The sequence below is a fragment of the Corylus avellana genome, chromosome 6 (assembly GCF_965113065.1).
Source record: "Corylus avellana chromosome 6, dhCorAvel1.hap1.2, whole genome shotgun sequence".
In the NCBI taxonomy this organism is placed as follows: domain Eukaryota; kingdom Viridiplantae; phylum Streptophyta; class Magnoliopsida; order Fagales; family Betulaceae; genus Corylus; species Corylus avellana.
In genome coordinates, this window is record NC_142495.1 from 27,543,984 (window position 1) to 27,566,454 (window position 22,471).

General features: G+C 32.1%; 4 protein-coding genes across 4 annotated transcripts; 3 read left to right on the forward strand and 1 right to left on the reverse strand.

Moving 5' to 3' along the window:
* The first annotated feature begins 5,114 nt into the window (after positions 1 to 5,114).
* Positions 5,115 to 7,281, forward strand: LOC132188236 (CASP-like protein 4D1). The gene is made up of 3 exons (XM_059602649.2): positions 5,115 to 5,359; positions 5,955 to 6,084; positions 6,969 to 7,281. The coding sequence occupies exons 1-3, from the start codon at positions 5,223 to 5,225 to the stop codon at positions 7,182 to 7,184; spliced, it is 483 nt and encodes a 160-aa protein (XP_059458632.2). The 5' UTR covers positions 5,115 to 5,222; the 3' UTR covers positions 7,185 to 7,281.
* A 5,446-nt stretch (positions 7,282 to 12,727) lies between these two features.
* Positions 12,728 to 13,660, reverse strand: LOC148585136 (uncharacterized). Its single transcript, XM_088517709.1, has one exon. The coding sequence runs from the start codon at positions 13,658 to 13,660 to the stop codon at positions 12,728 to 12,730; it is 933 nt and encodes a 310-aa protein (XP_088373835.1).
* Positions 13,661 to 17,237: 3,577 nt separating this feature from the next.
* LOC132188093 (CASP-like protein 4D1) lies at positions 17,238 to 19,174 on the forward strand. The gene is made up of 3 exons (XM_059602504.2): positions 17,238 to 17,398; positions 17,967 to 18,096; positions 18,965 to 19,174. Exons 1-3 carry the CDS (start codon positions 17,238 to 17,240, stop codon positions 19,172 to 19,174), a joined length of 501 nt encoding a protein of 166 aa, XP_059458487.2.
* A 2,032-nt stretch (positions 19,175 to 21,206) lies between these two features.
* Positions 21,207 to 22,233, forward strand: LOC132188650 (CASP-like protein 4D1). Its single transcript, XM_059603168.2, has 3 exons — positions 21,207 to 21,402; positions 21,532 to 21,667; positions 21,832 to 22,233. The coding sequence occupies exons 1-3, from the start codon at positions 21,239 to 21,241 to the stop codon at positions 22,033 to 22,035; spliced, it is 504 nt and encodes a 167-aa protein (XP_059459151.1). The 5' UTR covers positions 21,207 to 21,238; the 3' UTR covers positions 22,036 to 22,233.
* The last annotated feature ends 238 nt before the right edge of the window (positions 22,234 to 22,471 follow it).

A 22,471-nucleotide genomic window follows, 5' to 3' on the forward strand; every position in this document is an offset into this window, starting at 1 on the left:
GCTGCATGATGAGGATGAACTAGAAAGGGACAGCAGAAACACATGTGAGGGGGGTCACACTCTTTTGGACATTGGTGTTTGTTAAACAACACCCCACCACACCGCACTGTTCATGAATAAAAAAAATAAAAAATTATTGATATGGGAAAATGAAAAAGTGGTATTGGAAAGTAAAAAATTTTGTTTTGTAGTGATTTTTTTATTTGAATAGTAATAAAAAATGAATGATTTGATATAAAAGTAAGAATATTTTTTTTGAACAAAAATGAAGTAAATAGTGTGGTGGAATGTGGGTAATGTGAGGGGATGGGAAGGGGTTTAACAAACAACCCCTTAGCATTCGTCGCAATCTAAAAAGCATCATGGTGTTGTAATTTTTCGCTACAGCCACATGTCAGTTGCCCTACAGCCTGGAAATGATTTAAGGTTAGACCTACCGCTTATAGCAGAAATTCACTGCCTCTCATTTAGATATCCAGGAAAAATAAGAAGAAAAAAGGTATGGAATCTCAGAGACAAACATCCGGCTGTGCCATCCCCAAACCGGTGGCCAGGCCACCCCAAAATTTATTTATTTTTTTAAAAAAATATATATATATATATATAATTTTTTAATTTTTTTTTTAAAAAAATAATTATATAACACGGGATAACATTTGATTGTTATTTACGTTGTGTTCCATTAAGTTTTGGACTTAAAGTTCAAAACTTAATTTTCCCGATTTCAATGTCATCCATTGAAATTAACAAACCAATGTCATCCATTAATTAGTTCCTTTTATGTTATATATGTGAAGTATTGTCTTTTCTACAGTATACTTTTCCCGATTCGAATGAAACCTTGAAAACTAATGTTATCCATTAATTAAGCATGTAAACAAAAAAATGAATTACTCAATGAACAACAACGCAAACTAAAAAATCCTCAATTAAAAATAGGGTTAAATACTTAAAAACCTCTTAGGGTTTGGACACTTTATTTTTTTCTCCTTATAGTTTGATTTGTATCACAGGAGGTACATGTGGTTTTCATAAAGACGAAAATAGTACCTCTATTAAAATTTCATCCAAAACTTAACGGAACGCCATGTCAGCACCAATCACATTCCGACACGTGTCCTATAATTAATATTTAAAAAAAAAAAGAATTAAAAAAATTAAAAATTTTGGGGATGACACACAGAACCACGGCGACTGTGGCAAATTCCAGTCTTTTCTTGGTTTCAAGAGCTGAATCAGACCCAGCTTTTCTTGGTATGCTGCTCTTCTTGTCCAGAATCTGAGCGGCGCATTGGGAAATGTTTTTCCATATGAAAAGATGCATGAAAGCAATTCAGATCAAAGAAACCCAGCAATTCAAAGGATCCATAAGTCCAACACCAAAGAAATGTGAAGAACAATGAGAATCCAACCACAAAAATTACGGCTTTCAGTGGACCATTTCCCAGGTAAAAATCCCAATATAGAAACACAATTCCAAGAAAAACACAAAATTGTAAGGAAACCCAAGAAAGATCGAAACTTTAAGGCTCAAATCTTAGAACCCAGATCCCCATGATTAACAATAACACTGTAAAAGAATGTAGAAGAAAAGGGCTTCCCAGAAAAGATGAACCCAGTACCTCGCTCTCTCACTCTCTCTCTCTCCCCCATCCCGGCCACCCCCATGGCCAAAGCCACCCCAAAATTTTTAATTTTTAATTTTTTGAAAAAAAAAAAATAATTTTTAGTATTTTTAATTCTTTTTTTAAAAGTAAAAAAAATTTAATTATATAACACGTGTCGCAATGTGATTGGTGCTGATGTGGCATTCCGTTAAGTTTTGGACGAAATTTTAACGGAAGTACCATATCCGTCTTTATAAAAACCACAGGTACTTCCTGCGATACAAATCAAACCTTAGGGAGGAAAAAATTAAGTGCCTAAACCCTAGGGAGTTTTTAAGTATTTAACCCTTAAAAATAACGATAGAGAACCATCTCTCACTATCATTTCTTAAATTCAATCTAAAATTTACAAAAAAGAAAAAAAAAAAAAAAGTAATCAATTTGAAGAAAAATAATGTATAAATTAGAATATATATATATATATATATATAAAAGGAACAAAAACGAAAAATGGTAGAACATAAATACAGGATAAAGATTAAAAAAATGAAAAAAATGAATATACTAATATAATTGAAAAGAACTATTCTAACGAATATATTAGTATTCCAGTGCCCCCATCAAAAACAACAATTGGAAAATCTCTCTTTTTTTTTTTCTTTTTTTTTTTTCCTACATTGAGTGTAAAATTGACAAAATAACATGGAAATATAAATAGAAAGCAGGAGAAGAAAAAAGAAAAATAAAGAGAGAGAATTTTGGAATCTTTTGTTTTCTTTACTAAGACATTAATTAAATGCATTCTAAATAAAATTCCTAGTTTTTTTTTTTTTTTTTTAATTGTAGGAGATAAATGTGTGTTAATAAAACAAAAGGTCAAAAGGAATTAATTAAGGAAAAATTGCTATTGAAGTGAAGTTTTTTCAATAAAGTAAAATGTTTGTTAAGGGTCACTGGGTCAGGATGGGAAATTGGCCCCCGCCCCTCCCCTTACGGCGGGGACCACATGCAGAAACGAGATTCTCGTTCGTAGCTTTAAAACTTTATTAATGAACTTGACCCAAACATTGCATTATTTGCCTTAAACTTCCACATCTTTGTGGAAGATGGGGAGCCGTAGGACCAAATGATGGGGGCACTGGAAGACTCGCTTTTGTTCATTCATTTTCGGTCAATTGGAATCCTTTTGTTTCTGAAATGCATTTAATTATTTTAATGAAGAAAACAAAAGGTTCCGAAATTCTCTATCTTTATATATCAATATTGTGAGACAATTAAAACATAGGAATTTTATTTGTAATATATTTAATTGTCTTAATGAAAGAAACAAAAGGTTCCCAAATTTTCTTTTTCTCTCTCTATTTTTCTTTTTATTTTCTCTTACTTTCTGTTTTCGTTTGTGTCCCTTATATTTTTTTCAAATTTATATATTATTTTTATTCAAATTGATTATTTCTCTTTTGTAAATTTTATATTAAAACGTACGAGTTTTATTTGTAATATATTTAATTGTCACATATATATATATATATATATATATATATATATATATATAATTTTAACCAAAATAAAAAACAAATTAAACCCAATTCAAACCTTCTCAATACAAGTTGATTGTTAATTTAATTCTCAATCTCAAAATAATTTAAACAATAAATTCTAAATTTCCACGTTCCATTGCTAGCAACAATATATTTAACTTATAAGTTTGAGGCAGTTAAATTTTGTGAATTCCCTCAAACTAAACAAGGATTCATAGATCTGAAACTTTTTGATGAGAGCAAAAACACCCTTCATGTTAGAGCTGTAGATTGATAATCACAGATAGAGATTATTGAGATAGAATTTAATGGGGTTGGCAGTGAAGGACAATTGGTATTAGGGAGGACCATTTGACAGCTTTTCATTTATTTTTGTAATGAATATTGGTGGTGACTGCTGAGCAACTTAATTTGTCGATGTAGTTGGTTGTCTCCCCTTCCCAGTAAATGAAAGTGACCTGTATTTATTTCTTCATATGGTTTGGGTGGCAGTTGGGGGATAAATACGGAAGGAAGATGGATTTTTAGACTTTTATAATATTTCTATAAAAGTTTAAAAGTGAAATTTCTTTTCTTTCTAAAAAAAACTATTGCTAACTTAAAAAACTATATTTTCTAACACAATCACCTCTTAGAATCAGGGAAATAGTTACTCTCAAGGAGGAGAATTTGGTGAAAAAGTTGGATCGGGATTGACGTAGACGTAGAGAGTAACAATATATATCTCTTTAATTGATATATAAAAGCCGAGTTTTGACGTAGAGAGTGCTTAGAATTACAATACGTGTCCTGAACCCATGTTTTAAAGAGTGCCTAGAATTGCAACACTTGGTGTTTTAAAGAATGAACAAGTTTTAAGCATTTAAAACCTAGGGGTTTTATTTGTAATGCATTTAATTATTTTAATGAAGAAAACAAAAGGTTCCAAAATTCTCTCTCTTTATATATCAATATTGTGAGACAATTAAAACATATGAATTTTATTTATAATATATTTAATTGTCTTAATGAAGAAAACAAAAGATTCCCAAACTTTCTCTTTCTCTCTTTATTTTTCTTTTTATCTTCTCTTACTTTTTGTTTTCGTTTGTGTCCCTCATATTTTTTTCAAATTTATATATTATTTTTATTAAAATTGATTATTTCTCTGAGGGAGAAATGCAAACCAAAATGGGTTTGGACTTTGGACTCGACAACCAAAAGTGCAAAATGGATCAGACAAGTGAATGGGTTCTTTCACAAATATACAAATTTTGACGTCTACAATTCACAAATTTCCTTAAACTTTATTAATGAACTTGACCCAAACATTGCATTATTTGCCTTAAACTTCCACATCTTTGTGGAAGATGGGGAGCCGTAGGACCAAATGATGGGGCACTGGAAGACTCGCTTTTGTTCATTCATTAACTTGACCCAAACATTGCATTATTTGCCTTAAACGTCCACATCTTTGTGGGAGATGGGGAGCCGTAGGACCAAATGATGGGGCACTGGAAGACTCGCTTTTGTTCATTCATTTTCGGTCAATTGGAATCCTTTTGTTTCTGTCCGACCAATTTCCACAACGATAATCTTTTATGTTTTCGCAAGATATTGATGCTATTGAAAGAGAAAGTAATGCTATAAAGAGAATTATAATTCTTGTGACTTTTAAGATTACTATTAAATTTAAAATTATTATTATTTGTTCCTTATATATATATATATATATATATATATTCTAATTTATACATTATTTTTCTTCAAATTGATTACTTTTTGTTCTTTATATATATATATAACGGGAGAGAATTCAGTTAATTGTATATTATAAATATTTTTGTCTTCTTATTTTTTGAAAGAAACAAAAATATCCGTACAATATAATTAATCGGATATTATCCACGAGAAAAAGATCCTAATTCCATAGAGGTAGAAGTAGACGGAGGGCCAGCTTTTGTCTAAGAAAAAAGTTGTCCTTTTCTATATGTTTCTGTAGAGGCCTGTCCAGATTGATTGTCGTCCCAACCTCTCGACTGTAATATAAATATGGCAGCATACATGTTTTAGAGTTTATAACAAGTTGAAGAAGATGGCGTTTTGGGTTTCTTCTTCTAAGGTCACGCTTTTCCTGAGGGGGCTTTCTGTACTTTTCCTAATAGCATCAACCATACTCATTATTACGGACGATAAAGGCAACTTCCGCTATAAGGATTTCTCTAGCTACAAGTAAGTAGTTCTTTCTTTACTCAAGAGTAAGGCTCACAATTTTTGATTTACGAATCTAATATAAGGATTAGCATTAAAGAGTCTAATCCGTTCAATTAAATTGATCGGGTTAGGATTGACTTGTATAATTTTATACTTATGCGTTGATATAATCTGAACTCGACACGTGACATAATGGCTGAATTTTTTTTTACATAATTTGGAAACTCAACACGAACCCAATACAAAATTATAGGGTTATGGTTGATGAGTTTGATCCGTTTAATTACATAACTCTGGTTAAGGTTGACCTATATATATATATATAGTCTTATACCCATATCTTGACACGACCCGAACTCGACATACAAAAACGAAATGTTACCCTCTTACTCATGAATATGCGTTTTCTTATACTTGTTTATTTTCAATGCGAAAATTTTAATTTTATTTAGTATTCACACACATGTTTCATGTATAATTACCCACTGATATCTTTCTCTTCGTCGAGGGAGGCCCTTGTAAGTTGTAATATTGGTAATACTATATCTTTCTTTTTCTATTATTTTCTCTTTGTTTTACTATTTAATTCACGTTAAACTTTTATAAACTGCAGATACATGGTTGGTACTGGTGTCATTGGCATTGCATATAACTTCTTGCAAATAATTTCATTTGCAATCTTCCGGATGTTGATGAACAACGATAGCGACGTATACCGCCTAATTGAATTTTATGGTGATAAGGTACAACCACCCCATTGCTTTAGTTGATCTAAATTATCCTTATCCTGGCACTAATTTGATCTATATTCAATACTTTGAAGCTCATTTTGTGCTTAATACCTATTTATATTTTCAACTAAATACTAATTTTATTCTCTAAAAAATGCATGAAGTTCTAATTTAGTCCTTTTTTTTTTTTTTTTTTTTTTTAGGGTTCTAATTTAGTCCTTGAAGCTTAAAAAATTGTATTAAATATTCAACATTTAAAAAGTAGCCGTTTAGATCCTTTTGTCAATTAAGTTTTTCCAAGGCTTATATATGCATTGTTATATATGCACGATTTCAGAGGAACATGAGGCCATAATGTTGTGACCTAAGAGAGACCTATTTCACCCTTATTCTTTCAATTCCTTACCTCTCTTAGAGTTTCTTTAAACCACACAAATTCTGAAAAAAACAACCCTTCAAGCCACGGAAGTTACAAGTTGTAAAGGAGATTGAATAGAAGATTGCCACAATTCTGGAGCTACTACGGTAGAAGAAAAACATGTCGTTTGTTTTGTATACGTTAGATTTTTTATTGCAAATGTTTTTTAAGTATAAACTGATTGTATGTTTAATCTTCTATAGTGAATTGGTTTTCTAGGTTTGACTGTCCCTAAGTGATATTATTTTTGAAAAATTCTTCAAAAGGTTTTTACTTCGTAACAAAGATAGTTGTTTGATCTTTTTACTGTTTTATTTAATTTTGGTGATGTTGTGTGCGGTTGCCATATTTTTATTGATTGAGATTATTGAAAAACACCTATTTATATATTGTCATTTGTGATCAAAATTATTATGTCCAAAATAACCTTTTGGTTCCATGTTAATTGCAGAGTTTGACCTTATAATTTGTTTTGCAGGCTGTATCATATATTTTAGCCACAGGGGCAGCTGCAGGATTTGGCGCTACCATAGAATTGAAGAAAGCCAAATTTCACAATGCTGATCAAGTACCAGTTGGCATGAGCGGATTTTTCAATATTGGATATGCATCAGTTCTCCTTCTCTTCCTCGCATTCTTGTGCACTGCAATCTTGTCTATTTTGTCTTCCTATGCACTTCCAAAGAAAGTTTAGCTGTTAAGGACCAACAAATGCTTCTTTTTCAATATTGGATGCCATTGATCACAAGTCAGCGGTTAACTAATTAAAGGGGAAACTTCACTTGCTCTCTTGAATTGTTACTCATTTTGTAATGTCTCCCTAAAGTTCAAAACTTCTCGATTTAGTATATCAAACTTTTAATTTTTTTCAATGTCCCCCATCCGCCCATTTTTTTTTGAAACTTTTGGCGGATTGAGGCAAGGGTATTTTTGCAAATACTATTAAATTCGAACCAACGCCTTAACACTACAAAAAATCAATTTTTTGCTGACACAAGTTTCCTGACGTATTAGGTGGTCTAACACATCAGAAAATCTTCCTGACGGGGCATTTTTTATGTGTTTCAGGCGTTAAAATTATGGGTGTCATAAATGGAAAATTTCTGACGTGTTGGATTTAACACATCAGAATTTTCTGACGTGTGAAAAATGGCCCGTCAGATAAAATTTATGACGAGTCAATTTATGACACGTCAAAAAGTTTTTTGACGTGTTAGAAAGAAACACGTCAGAAAATTTTCTGACGTGTCATTTTTTGACACGTCCAAAATTTTTTGATGTGTGGGAAATATACATGTTAGAAAATTTTGTCGTGTCAGAGATCATGACATGTCAGGAATTTCTGACGTGTCATAACACGACATGTCAGAAAATTTGGTGATTTTCAATTTTTTTTTTCCCTCCCCTATATACTTTTTGAATTTTTTCAAGACTGTACCCGAATTTTGGATTACAATTAACCTGATATACAATTTATCCATCCATCCATGCAAATAATATACAATTTTTCCATCAATCCATGCAAATAACATAAGTCATATCCATTAACATCAATCACAGACTATCCACCAAAACTAGCTTCAAGACACAAAAAATGACATATATACCAACACAAAATCACAGACTATCCACAAATAACATAATATACACTAATTTAACTATCTCTGTTATCATCAAGAAAACTACTACAAATACAATTACATTAAAAAAATAACTTATGTACAACAATTGTGAATGGCCAACCAGACGTTCAATGCTGATCATTGACATCGATAGCATCCTCTCCATGATGTCCATTACCTACAAATGATAAAACAAACAATCACCAAACAATATTCACCAAACAAATGAAATCCACTAGCTGCAAATGATAATACAAACAATCATTGAGCAACGTCACTATGTAAAGTGAAAGAAAAATGTCCGAATATTCACCCAACTCAGTTGTTGATTCTTCCACAGTAAATTAGATAAAACGTTGAAGTTAGTAGAAAATTCATTTAAAAAAAAAAAAAAAAAACTAAGTCAACAAATATATATATTATATGCATGGTCACAAAGCAATCAATGCTTTTGTTAAATTTATAGACATGAGAAGATCATGAGCTTCGTTTTTGCCATGGCAATTATGTGAGACATGAGAACTTTCTCTTTTTTCCATTGCAATTATAGAGCTTCCATGCCTTTTTAATGTCGGGGGTTCAATAGAAGAGATGATAAACAAAAAGGAAAACCTCCAACACACCTGCGAAAGTGAAAGCTTCATCCCTCTCTAGAATTGAGTGTTAGGTAGCTGCAATCCTATAAGAGTGATTTCATATAATTAACTACTAATTTCCAATTATTTAAAACACCCTTCCTTTCTCTATTTTATCTAAAAATATATTTTCAAAAACACCATATATAGTACTCTCTAAATATTTCTATACTCTATTAAATCATCTTTTTAATAATCTATTATGTAATTCCATATATGTGGACAATACATGTACTCCTTCTCAATGAGATTGATTTAACATGTAAAGTTAGAAACAAAAGCACAAGCAAGAATATGTATGGAAGAGGAACCACAAACCCCATTTTTGTTTTAATGACCAGATATTTAGCTTAGATTTATTAATTATATAGACTACGCATCTATTTTTTACGAAATATTGCAAGGCTAACTTCCATTTAAATGTTTAACTAATTAAGTCTTGAATTGGTTATTCACAACTACATGTACTGTTAAGTTAAACTAATATAGATTACAAAACAAGTTTTCTTTTCATATGATAATTAGAAGGTTAATTAGACTCTTTAGATCTTAGAAGCACACACTTGAATTGCATCTATTCATGGCAAGAGGGGCTAAAGAAAATTTATAACTAATGTCAGATCGATTTGTACCGTGATACAATTCATTTTTCTTAAGAGATTGTCTCTAACTTAATTTATGATTTTATAACTTATTATGCTATAACAATATACTTTTACAGCCCCATTCATTTTATTTCAAAAAATTTGCCAATGGCCTTCCATCTTATAAGATAAATAAAATAGATACATACATACTTTTAAATTTTTGATTGACCGATTCAATGTTCAAAGCATATAGATGTAAAACCCTGGGGGGGTAGTTTTTTACTTAAGGTTAAGTGTCAAATTCCTACATACATGTCAAGTACAACCGTGCCCAATCTATGGCTCGTTGTGCATTACTCCCCTCAAGATAGGATTGTCAAACATACAAAGCTACTCAACCTAGGTACTTTTACCCCCAGGCTATATCCATTTATATTTAGAGTTACAAAATTAAGTTTCTGAACAACTGTTCTTGATGATATTGATTTGCATGTATTGCTTTGTGCCATGCATTTATATCCATTTATATGCCCATAATAACTCTAAATAATTATCTCAACCAACACTATTTCATACCATACCAAATTAAAGCCAACAATTTTAAATATAAACATAATGCATGTAGCATTTTGATGGAGATTCCAGTAATATTTTAACTTGTTGAGGAGATTAACACATAGGAGTTTATATATATTCAAATCATATTATATTAACTACTAAAAATTATGATATTCATCTAGTGTAGACTTGATCGTTTCATACTCTCACACAATCACGTACACTAGATTCTTAATATTCTACAAGGACCATAGTGGTCCATCTCAATAAATATTGACGTGTCACATACAACACGTCAAAAAAAAATTTGTTGACGTGCCACTTTTGGCACGTCAACATTTACTGACGTGGCAAAACTTGGATACTGTTTACCGAGTCAAAAGATGGCCGGTTTTTTGTAGTGTAATCTTTTCAATTTTTTTTTTTAATTCTTTTTTTTTTCCTAAAACAAATTGGGGTATTTTGAGAATTTTAACACCCCTCAATTAGAAGTTAACGGAAAATACTAACGGATGAGTCACATTAAAAACAATTGAAAGATGAATGCACTAAATTTAGAGAAATTGAACTTTAGGGTTAAGTGAAGTTTTTTCTTAATTAAATTATAAGATTGCTTACTTATTAACTTTATTAATTATGAATTGTAATATCAGTTTGTAAAAAGGTTTGTAGTAAAAGTCATAGTATCCATTGCAATATTCTTTTAATTTTTTTTTTGTTTGTCCTGATTCTGGGGCTTATTAGGTACTTTACCATAAGTGAGCATGGCTTAGATAAAAGATGCTAATATTTGATAAAAAATAAATTAATTAAATATCTATATGCATACAATTTCTATGCTTTTTCCTTTTTCTGTTATACATGTGCCCCACAATTTTTCGGTCAATGACTCGGTCCTTACATTAAGCCGCCATAACAAAGTAAACCCTCCATTATATAGAGCACTTGAGAGGCTCATTGACTGGTTGCCGACGAAGCTATAGTCAATGGTGGCGCAGCTTCTCACTGAAGAAAACACATAATGAAATGAAAAATAAAGAAAATAAAGAAAATATTTTAAACTTTAAATTTAATTATTGTTAATATAGTGATAAAAAAAGGCAGAAGGTTAGTTAGAGCAGTGATCACTATCCGATGATGACAGCGAAACCATTTCCAATACTTAAGCCGGCCAATAGGCCAGTAGAGAAAGGGCAAGTGATCAAAAATAGGTAAAGGGTTTGATTAAAGGAAGTTCATTTTCCATATCAATTACTATCTCATTAGAATTACACATCATCATTTTCCATTAGTCAAATTGATAAAAGACTATTACGAGCTTTTAAATGTTTTAAGAACTTTATTATAACTCTCTAATGTTAATTAGAGACCAAAGTAAATTCATGGACTTTCAAGAACTAAAATAAGTGTTTGTCTTTCTTTTTTCTTTCTTCTTTTTTTTTTTTTTTTTTAAAAAAAAAAAAATTAAAGAATGGTGTTATATATTTCAACTTTCAAAGAAATTACTAGACTGCTTAATTGGTCATTAAAAACGGAATTTGCTGAATAAAAGAATTACAGAAAGGTGGCGTGGGGGCTTTGGCAAAAACATCCGAGCAAATCGAAGCATGGAATTGTTTCCTAATGAACTTGAAAACACAAGCAAAGCAAAGCAAAGGTTGTCTATAAGTACAGATTGATATTGTCCGAATTACTACCAGTAAAAAGACTTCCTCTGACATTAACGGCAAACAGCTCCCTTTGGCCCTAAGACTTTCACTAGCTACAGGTTTGTTATGATATTACGTTAAATAACGATGAACAAGCATTTTCATACATGTTTCATGTATAATTACCCAATGATAACTTTCTTTTTGTAAGTTGTAATATTAGTAACCCTAAATATTTCTTTTTGAATTATTTCTCTTTTGTTTTTACTATTTACTTCACGTAAAAGTTTTATAAACTGCAGATACATGTTTGGTACAAGCGTCATTGGGGGTGGATATAACCTCTTGCAAATAATTTCATTTTTAATCTTCGGGATCTTGATGAACAACAATAGCAACCTATTTGGCCTACTTGAATTTTATGGTGACACGGTACGTACAACCATCACATTATGTTATTTTAATTAAATGGTTCAGACTCGTCAACTCTAACCCTTCAATTTCGTGTTTAATTAAAATTAAAATTAAAGCTTTTATTTTATTTTATTTTGCAGGTTGTATCATAACTTTTAGCCACAGGATCAGCTGCAGGATTTGGCGCTGTTAAAGTTGACACATGGATGAAAATAATTTCCTCACATACACATCTGATTGGGCTTTCATTAGCTTAAATAGAATTGAATCCTACGGCTGTTACAAAGAGATAATGGCAAATTAAATGTACAGTTACAAAGAGATAATGACTGTTACAAAGAGATATTGAATCCTACAACAACTGTTACAAAGAGATAACATTAAATTCAATTAACTACTCAACATAATGTCAAAAACAAATATCTTGGAGCAGTAACGTGTGGAGCAATAAACAAAAACAAATATCTTGGAGCAGTAACATGTGGAGCAATAAACAAAGAGTAACGTCAATACTCCCCCTCAAGTTGGATCGTGTATGGAAATAACGCCCAACTTGCAAATTAAACCATGAAATGCATCTTTACCCAATGGCTTTGTGAATACATCTGCAAGTTGATGAGATGCAGGTATGTATCTTGGAGCAATAAGTTTGGATTGTAGCTTTTCCCGAACGAAATGACAATCTATTTCTATATGCTTGGTACGTTTGTGAAAAACTGGATTGATTGGAGGACGTGTCTCTGATTTTCCTATGGAGCAACACTTGCATTTATCACCAGATGATGGGTGGTGGTGACACCATGGCACAATCTTCAGCTTTAGTGGTTTTAACAGGAGCCTCGCTCTTCTTTGGAGGATACCCAACAAGCTTGAAGCAGCGATCTTTAGTGTGACCGTCACGGCCACAATGATCACAATGGTAGCGTGGCTTACGGTTGAGTTGGCCACCACGATTTGTGGGCTTGGTGGTAAAAGCTGCAGCATCTGGAGTTGAGGATAATGAAGAATGTATCTCTTGTTGTTTTTCTTCTTGACGAACGAGTGAATAAATTTTGGTTGTGCTAGGAAAAGGTTCCATGAGAAGTATTTGGCTACGAAGTGCAGCATATCGTTCATGAAGGCCTTGTAAAAATTCCATCGCCCTATCTTGTTGCAATTTTTCTGCAGTAGTTCTCCCATGTCCACATGTGCATGGTTGGATACTTACAAGAGAATTGAGCTCATTCCATAATGACTTGAGCTTTGTAAAATATGCAGAAACAGACATATTGTTCTCTTGTTTGAGAGAAGAAATTGACTGCTTCAACTGATAAATTTGTGGTGCATTGGATTGAGAGAATCGCTCCGAAAGATCTGACCAAATCTCCCTCGCAGTCTCAGCATATAAAATACTGCTACGAATCTCACTCGAAACAGAATTGAGAATCCATGAACAGACAAGATCATTACATCTCTCCCATTGAGGAAGATCAGTAGGTGAATCTGGTTTAATCAAGGTGCCATCTACAAAACCCAATTTGTTTTTGGCACGCAAAGCCATAGTGATAGCACGAATCCATGTGCCATAATTATCGCCAGATATAAGAGGTGTAACAAGCACCATGGTTGGACTATCTGAGTGATGAACATAATGAGGATCATTGATTGATCCCTGTGAATCACTGCTCTCAGAGGAAGAAACTACTTTAGGTTGTGCTTCAGTCATTGTAAAATGAGCACGAAAAAAAAAAATACGAATAGTTGAGGAAAAAAAATGTCTAAAAAAAATCGTTGCCTAATGCTTTGATACCATGTTAAAGTTGACACATGGATGAAAATAATTTCCTCACATACACATCTGATTGGGCTTTCATTAGCTTAAATAGAATTGAATCCTACGGCTGTTACAAAGAGATAATGGCAAATTAAATGTACAGTTACAAAGAGATAATGACTGTTACAAAGAGATATTGAATCCTACAACAACTGTTACAAAGAGATAACATTAAATTCAATTAACTACTCAACATAATGTCAAAAACAAATATCTTGGAGCAGTAACGTGTGGAGCAATAAACAAAAACAAATATCTTGGAGCAGTAACGTGTGGAGCAATAAACAAAGAGTAACGTCAATAGGCGCCACCAGAGATTTGAAGAAATACATGGGAGAAACATATAACATCACTGGTTTTTTTAGATATGGGATATGCATCAGCTATCCTCCTCTTCCTTGCATTCTTGTGCACTTCAATCTTTTCAATTCTATCTTCCTATGCATTTTGAAGGAAAGTTCACCTGTTAGGATCACACCCCAATTATCCCAATTAAGGGACTAATTAAGATGTATTTTTGGCTTCCGAGGGGCGAGGAGGTGATGACGTTCGAGAAGGATATTCATTTTTAGTTTCCTCCATTAAAATTGATACACAAATTCTACACATTTTTCAATTTTTATTTTTTTAAATTAGCTTCTAAAATGACATGTCACAATCTCACGAGATAATGAGATATTTTTTAATTATTTCCATGAAAATTACGATTTCTAAGAATTGTGAGATAAAAGGTCCATCTACCACTAATGGGCTAAGCAAGGAGCAAATTCTCAACGAGTAAAAAAGCAACTTGAAAAAATCTTGGGTTTCTTTTACTTGTTGGGCCCAACTAACCTGGGCCGCAGCATCTGTTCAATTAACCCCTGTGCATATGGATTTTTCTCTTTTGTCGGTTCCGGCCTGATAAAATGACATTTATTTATATTTAATTCTCATATGCATTTTAAATAGGAATAAAAATTTAATCAGACACAATAGCAGTAATAAGAATGTTACTGCCTCTATGTTTTATTGAGATCACGCACACGTGGACTTATGTCTTTCTTTGTTAGGAGTTGGGTGTGTATATATAAGATTTATATATATATATATAAACATCTTGCATTGATTAATTAATGAATATTTATGCATAGAGAAAAAATTGGAAATTTGGACTCCCAACCTACAAGGCAACAGCACATAATTTGGGGTGATCGAGGAACATGTATAGCTGATGATCGGATATTCTTCGACAATTGTATTTAATATTTGCTAATAAAAAAAAAGACCGACTGAGATTTCATCATGCAATTGGCTGGATTGCAATGCAATCAGGTAAGTAATTGAGAGAGGACTCTATCATGTCTGAACAAATTTTAAGTTATTCAAGCACGTGTTTAAATAAGTAAATTTCATTTTGAGAACTCACAAAATGAGAGTCAAATAAGCTGTTGTAACCGATCTCGGTGAAGAAATTTGTGGGCCTAACTCATCTCATAAAACCGGTTAAATAAGAGATTGTTACGCATTCCTTATAAATATGCCAAAGATCTTGTCTACAGGCAATGTATAATCATTTCTCAACACCCTCCCTCACGTGCAGGCCAGTATTTTTTCTAATTCTTGTCATGAGATAAGTAGTGTGAGTCTCATTCATCCTGTGGTAGGCTTTGATACCATGATGAAATTCGTGGGTCTAATTAATCTCATAAAACCGGTTCAATAAGAGAGTTGTTCATTCCTTATAAACATGCTCAAGATCTTGTCTACAGGCAATGTAAGATCATTCATCAACACTCAGTCCATAAAAAGTATCTAACTATTCTCGAATACTTTTTGCTCATATTACCTCCATATTTATTTTGTTTGGAAACTAACTCTCAATGAACAAGTTTAATTCAAACCTATATGACTCACCTACCATGGATGCGTTCTATATTTTTTATGGTGACAAGGTCCGTACGCCATCATCTTATTTGTTTAGGTAAGTAATATTTGAAATAGTGATTTAGTGAATACCGGCATGTATGCTGTTCATGCACGCCGATGTTATAATATTATAAAATATAATTAAAATAATATTTGAACAGCAAATATATATATATATATATATATATATAGATTATAACACCGGTGTGTACACTGTTCATGCATGTCGGTATTCACTAAATCACTACTCAATATTTGATTAATAGAGAAAAAGATAATAATATTTGTTTGTTAATTTTTATATTAATTTCCATTCACTTCATTTTTTGTCATGGCGGCGTTGCATTTTTCTTTTTGGAGCTAATGGTGTTGTGCTTAATACAGTAGTGTACTAGTGTTAGGACTTAGGGTTGCAGGAAAATTTTCAATTCCATCTATCTGTTAAGCTAATCACATCATATTCTTAAGGCATATGATTCTCAAATGAAATTTTAAAAATACATTTCATAAATGTTCGGTTAAAAATGCACGTTATTCTAAGAACGTAACATATTCAATTTAAAAGAAAAATTTATTTTTCAAATTTCCCTAATGCCAATTAAAAACAATGGCATGAGTGGAAATCCTTCCAAGAGTCTTGGCAGAATAATTTGGGCATGGTATGCATAGCATTTTTCTTTAGGGGCTAGCCAGATAAATGATAAAAAAACCAAATTCAAGAAATTCAATAGCAATTTAAAAAAGTAAGTCAATTAAAAGGACAAAAAAAAAAAAAAAAAAAAACTGTAATATTTCTTCTAGCATTACTCAAGATTTTGAAGTCAATCAGAGTGTCATGACTTTGCCGACCAAAGCCATGCATTTACCCTTCAAGATAAGATCGATAAATGGAGAAGGATTCTTTCCATTTGATAGAGCATTGTAGACCACGAAACTTTTGGCTCAAGTTGAGAGCATGCAAGCTGGCGCACGTTGGGGCTTTGGAAAATCACATCCGATCGAGCAAAGACAATGAATTATTTTTAACGTTAATATAGAGGGCCAGCTTTTGTCTACCAAAAAAATTGTCCTTTTCTATATGTGTCGGTAGAGGCCTGTCCAGATCTGATTGTGGTCCAACCTTTGGACTGGAATATAAGAATAGTGATTTACTGAAACCGGCGTGCATTAACGGTGTGGATAACGTTGTTATAATATTATAAAATATTATTAAAATAATATTTAAACAATAAAAAAAAATAAAATAAAATAATATTATAATAACGGCGTGCATGAACAGTATGCACGCCGGTGTTATAATATTATAAATATTATTAAAATAATATTTAAACAATAAATAAAATAAAATAAAATAATATTATAACACTGGCGTGCATGAACAATATGCATGCCTATGTTATAATATTATAAAATATTATTAAAATAATATTTAAACAATAAAAAAATAATATTATAATACCGGCGTGCACAATGTTCATGCACGCCGGTATCCATTAAATCACTACTCGGAATATAAATATGGCTGCATACATGTTTTAGGGTTTATAACAAGTTGGAGATTATGGCGTTTCGGGATTCGCCTTCTAAGGTCATTCTTTCCCTGAGGGGGCTTTCTGTACTTTTCCTAATAGCATCAACCATACTCCTTATTATGGATAAGTCGTCCGGTTCTAACAAAAAAGGCAACTACCGCATCCGCTATAAGGATTTCTCTAGCTACAAGTAAGTAGTTCTTTCGTTACTCAAGAGTAAGGCTCACAATTTTTGACATACAAATCTAATATAAGGATTAGAGTTAAAGAGTCTAAACTGTTTAATTAAATTGATCGGGTTAGGATTGACTTATATAATCTTATACTTATACATCAATACGATCTGAACTCGACACGTGACATATAATGGCCGAATTTTTTTTACATAATTTGTAAACTCAACACAAATCCAATACAAAATTACAGGGTTATGGTTGATGGATTTAATCTGTTTAATTAAATGAATTGGATTAAGGTTGACCTATATAGTTTTATACCCATATCTTGACACGCGAACATGAATTGCCACTCTCTTACTCATTGATAGGCGTTTTCTTATATTTGTTTATTTTTCAATGATTTTTAATTTTATTTAGTATTCACACACACATGTTTCATGTATAATTACCCACTGATATCTTTCTCTTCGTCGAGGGAGACCCTTGTAAGTTGTAATATTGGTAATACTATATCTTTCTTTTTCTTTATTTTCTCTTTGTTTTACTATTTAATTCACGTTAAACTTTTATAAACTGCAGATACATGGTTGGTACTGGTGTCATTGGCATTGCATATAACTTCTTGCAAATAATTTCATTTGCAATCTTCCGGATGTTGATGAACAACGATAGCGACGTATACCGCCTAATTGAATTTTATGGTGACAAGGTACAACCATCCCATTACTTTAGTTGATCTAAATTATCCTTATCCTGGCACGAATTTGATCTATATTCCATACTTTGAAGCTCATTTTGTGCTTAATACCTAATTATATTTTCAACTAAATACTTATTTTATTCTCTAAAAAATGCATGAAGTTTTAATTTAGTCCTTTTTTTTTTTTTGGGGGGGGGGGGGGGGGGGGGGGGGGGGGTTCTAATTTAGTCCTTGAAACTTAAAAAAAAATTGTATCAAATATTCAACATTTAAAAAGTAGCCGTTTAGATCCTTTTGTCAATTAAGTTTTAAACTTAAGGCATATATATGCATTGTTATATATATGCACGATTTTCAGAGGAACATGAGGCCATTATTTTGTGACCTAAGAGAGACCTATTTCACCCTTATATATACTTTCAATTCCTTACCTCTTTTAGAGTTTCTTTAAACCACTCAAATTCTAAAATAGAAACCTTCAAGCCACCGAAAGTTACAGGTTGTAAAGGAGATTGAATAGAAGATTGGCCACAATTCTGGAGCTACTGTGGTAGATGAAAAACATGTCATTTGTTTTGTATAAATCAGATTTTTACTTCAACAGTTTTGTAAGTATAAACTGATTGTATGTTTAATCTTCCATGGTGAATTATTTTTCTAGGTTTGGCTGTCGACCCTAAGTGATATTATTTTTGAAAAGTTCTTCAAAAAGTTTTTACTTCGTAACAAAGATAGTTGTTTAATGATATTTTTACTGTTTTATTTAAATAAAACACCTATTTATATATTGTCATTTGTGATAAAAATTATTATGTCCAAAATAACCTTTTGGGTTCCATGTTAATTGCAGAGTTTGACCTTATAATTGGTTTTGCAGGCTGTATCATACATTTTAGCCACAGGGGCAGCTGCAGGATTTGGCGCTACCATAGATTTGAAGAAAGTACTTCAAAATGCTGATGTACCACTTGACTTGAGCGGATTTTTCAATATTGGATATGCATCAACTCTCCTTCTCTTCCTCGCATTCTTGTGCACTGCAATCTTGTCTATTTTGTCTTCCTATGCACTCCCAAAGAAAGTGTAGCTGTTAATAAAGGACCAGCAAATGCTTCTTTTTCAATATTGGGTGCCTAAAATGTATGATTGATCACAAGTCGCCGGTTAACTAATTAAAGGGAAAATTTTACTTACTCTTTTGAATTGTCACCCATTTTGCAATGTTTCCCTAAAGTTCAAAACCTCTCGATTTATCGTATCAAACTTTTAATTTTTTTCAGTGTCCACCATCCGCCCGTCTTTTTTCTTCTTTTTTTTTTTTGAAACTTTTTGCAAAGATTGAGGCATGGGTACTTTTGCAAATACTATTAAATTCGAACCAATACCTTAATCTTTTCAGTTTTTTTTTTTTTTTTTTTTTGTTTTTTTCTTCCCTAAAACAAATGGGGGTATTTTGAGAATTTTAACACCCCTCAATTAGGAGTTAATGGAAAGTACTAACGGATGAATCACATTGAAAACAATTGAAAGATGGATACACTAAATTGAGGGAAATTGAACTTTAATTAGAGTTAAGTGAAATTTTTCCTTAATTAAATTATAAGATTGTTTACTTATTAACTTTATTAATTATGAACTGTAATATGAGCTTGTAAAATGGTTTGTAGTAAAAGTCATAGTATCCATTGCAATATTCTTTTAATTTTTTTTTTTTTTTGGTTTGTCTTGATTCTAGGGCTTAATTATTAGGTACTTTACCATAAGTGAACATGGCTTAGATAAAAGATGCTAATATTTGATAAAAAAAAATAAAAAATAAATTAAATATCTTTATGCATACAATTTCTATGCTTTTTTCCTTTTTCTGTTATACATGTGCCCCACAATTTTTCGGTCAATGACTCGGTACTTACATTAAGTCGCCATAACAAAGTAAACCCTCCATTTATACAGGGCACTTGAGAGGCTCATTGACTACTGGTTGCCGACGAGGCTATAGTCAATGGTGGCGCAGCTTCTCATTGAAGAAAACACATAATGAAATGAAAAATAAAGAAAATAAAGATAATAATTTAAATTTTAAATTTAATTATTGTTAATATAGTGATAAAAAAGGTAGAAGGTTAATTAGAGCATGAGTGATCACTATTTGATGATGACAGCGAACCATCTCCAATACTTAAGCCAGTCAATAGGTAGAGAAAGGGCAAGTGATCAAAAATAGGTAAAGGGTTTGATTAAAGGAAGTTCATTTTCCATATCAATTACTATCTCATTAGAATTACACATCATCATTTTTCCATTAGTCAAATTGATAAAAGACTATTACGAGCTTTTAAATGTTTTAAGAACTTTATTATAACTCTCTAATGTTAATTAGAGATCAAATTAAATTCATGGACTTTCAAGAACTAAAATAAGTGTTTGTCTTTCTTTTTTCTTTTTTAATTTTTTTAATTTTTATTTTTTTAAAAAAGAAAATTAAAGAATGGTGTTATATATTTCAACTTTCAAAGAAATTACTAGAATATTTTTTTGTCAAGTTGCTCTCATAATAATTATGACTTGACTTACATATCACCAAGCGTTGCCCCCTAAGCACGAATGGCTTAGACTAATTATAGGCAAGTAGGAATGAAATTGAATGAATTATTTTATAGTTTAAATTTAGTTTAATTACATTTAATGGGTATATAATGTCATATAAAAAACATTCTACTTGTTAGCTGTTTCAGTTAACGAAAAATTGTAGCAGTAGGATCGGAGGCCAGATGATTAAAATGTGCTATTAGATTAGACACTTTAAGGATGACATTGCAAAAGTCAAGGCAATTCAAAAGATTAAGCCAAGTTTTCAAAAAAAAAAAAAAAAAAAAGGATCATTAAGACACGTTCGCGTAAGACTAATTTCGGGGTCAATGGTTTTTGAGTCAATGATCTCGGCACGTACGTTAAGCTAGCTGCCATAACAAAGTAAACCCTCCATGTGGAAGCACATAATTGGAGCTTGTTGACCTTGGGATGCTGCTTGGTAATGAGGCTGATCCAAGTCAATGGTGGCCGAGCCTCTCACTTGGTTATAAATTGAGAGCATGCAATTCTGCCAATCCACAGCATAAGGCATTGCAGTTTTAGTGTATTTTGGTCGACAATGGCATCCCCAGCTGCTTCTCGGGTTGCCATTTTCATATTGAGAGTCCTTACTTTTATTCTCCTATTGATATCTCTCATTGTCCTCACCACCAGTGCAACAACAGGAGAAGTTGGCATTGATCAAACGATCAGAATACACTTCAACGATATCAATGCCTACAGGTGATCAGAATACTCATGCTCATGGAGTTTTTTTTTTTCTTTCTCTTTCTCTTTCTCTTTCCATACGATTATAATATTATGATAATTAACAAAGACCCTTTTGTTCTCTCTTTCTCTTTATAATTGCAGGTATATGCTTGCTGCGATTGTCATCGGATTCGCATACAGCCTCTTGCAACTTGCATTCTCAACTTGTCATCTTATTTCGGGAAATCGCTTAATAAGTGGGGATGGAGGCATTCTGGTTGACTTCTACTCTGAAAAGGTATATATAATAATTATAAAATATACTCTCTCTTTTGTAGGTAAGTGATGATAGTTTCAACATTTTCTTTTCTTTTGGATAAAAAAAGAAATCAGTGTAAATTTTGAATGAAAAGATGAGAAGATAGAGGCTGACCCGAAATGTTGTGTTATATATATATATAGGTTATATCGTACCTATTAGCCACAGGTGCTGCTGCAGGATTTGGAGTTACAAAAGATATGAAGGATTACTTTGAAGCAAATAACTGGTTTTTTGGGACGTTTTACGAAAAGGTGTATGCATCAGCTAGCATGCTTTTCCTCGCCTTCGTGTGCTCAGCTGTCTTATCAGTTCTCTATTCCTATCAACTTCCAAAGAAAGTTTGATTGTTGAGGCAAGGAAAATCTACCCCTGCGCCTCGTTGTTTGATTATTTTCTCTCTCTCTCTCTCTCTCTCTCTCTCTCTCTCTCTCAATAGTTTTAAAGTATGCATATTTATATTCTCCTTCAGTGGGCATCGATGTAGCTCTACTAGAGCAAACTCCCACTGATCACAAATAATAAATTACTAATTGAAATGTGTACTTCTCTCTTGGATGTGAAATTTCGAGTTGTTATCTGTTGATTAATTAACTATACATGCATGTTGTCATGCAAGTTGGCAAGTTGCACGTTTTGTTTTCATCGAGAATTAAGCTAATCACTAGCTCCCCTGCCTTCTACTACCTTCACGTCCCTTTTTTTTTGGCTTCAAATCCCACCAATTTGCTGTTCGAAATTACTAGTAAATGTGAGATGTCACTTATGAGGTCTATTTGTCTA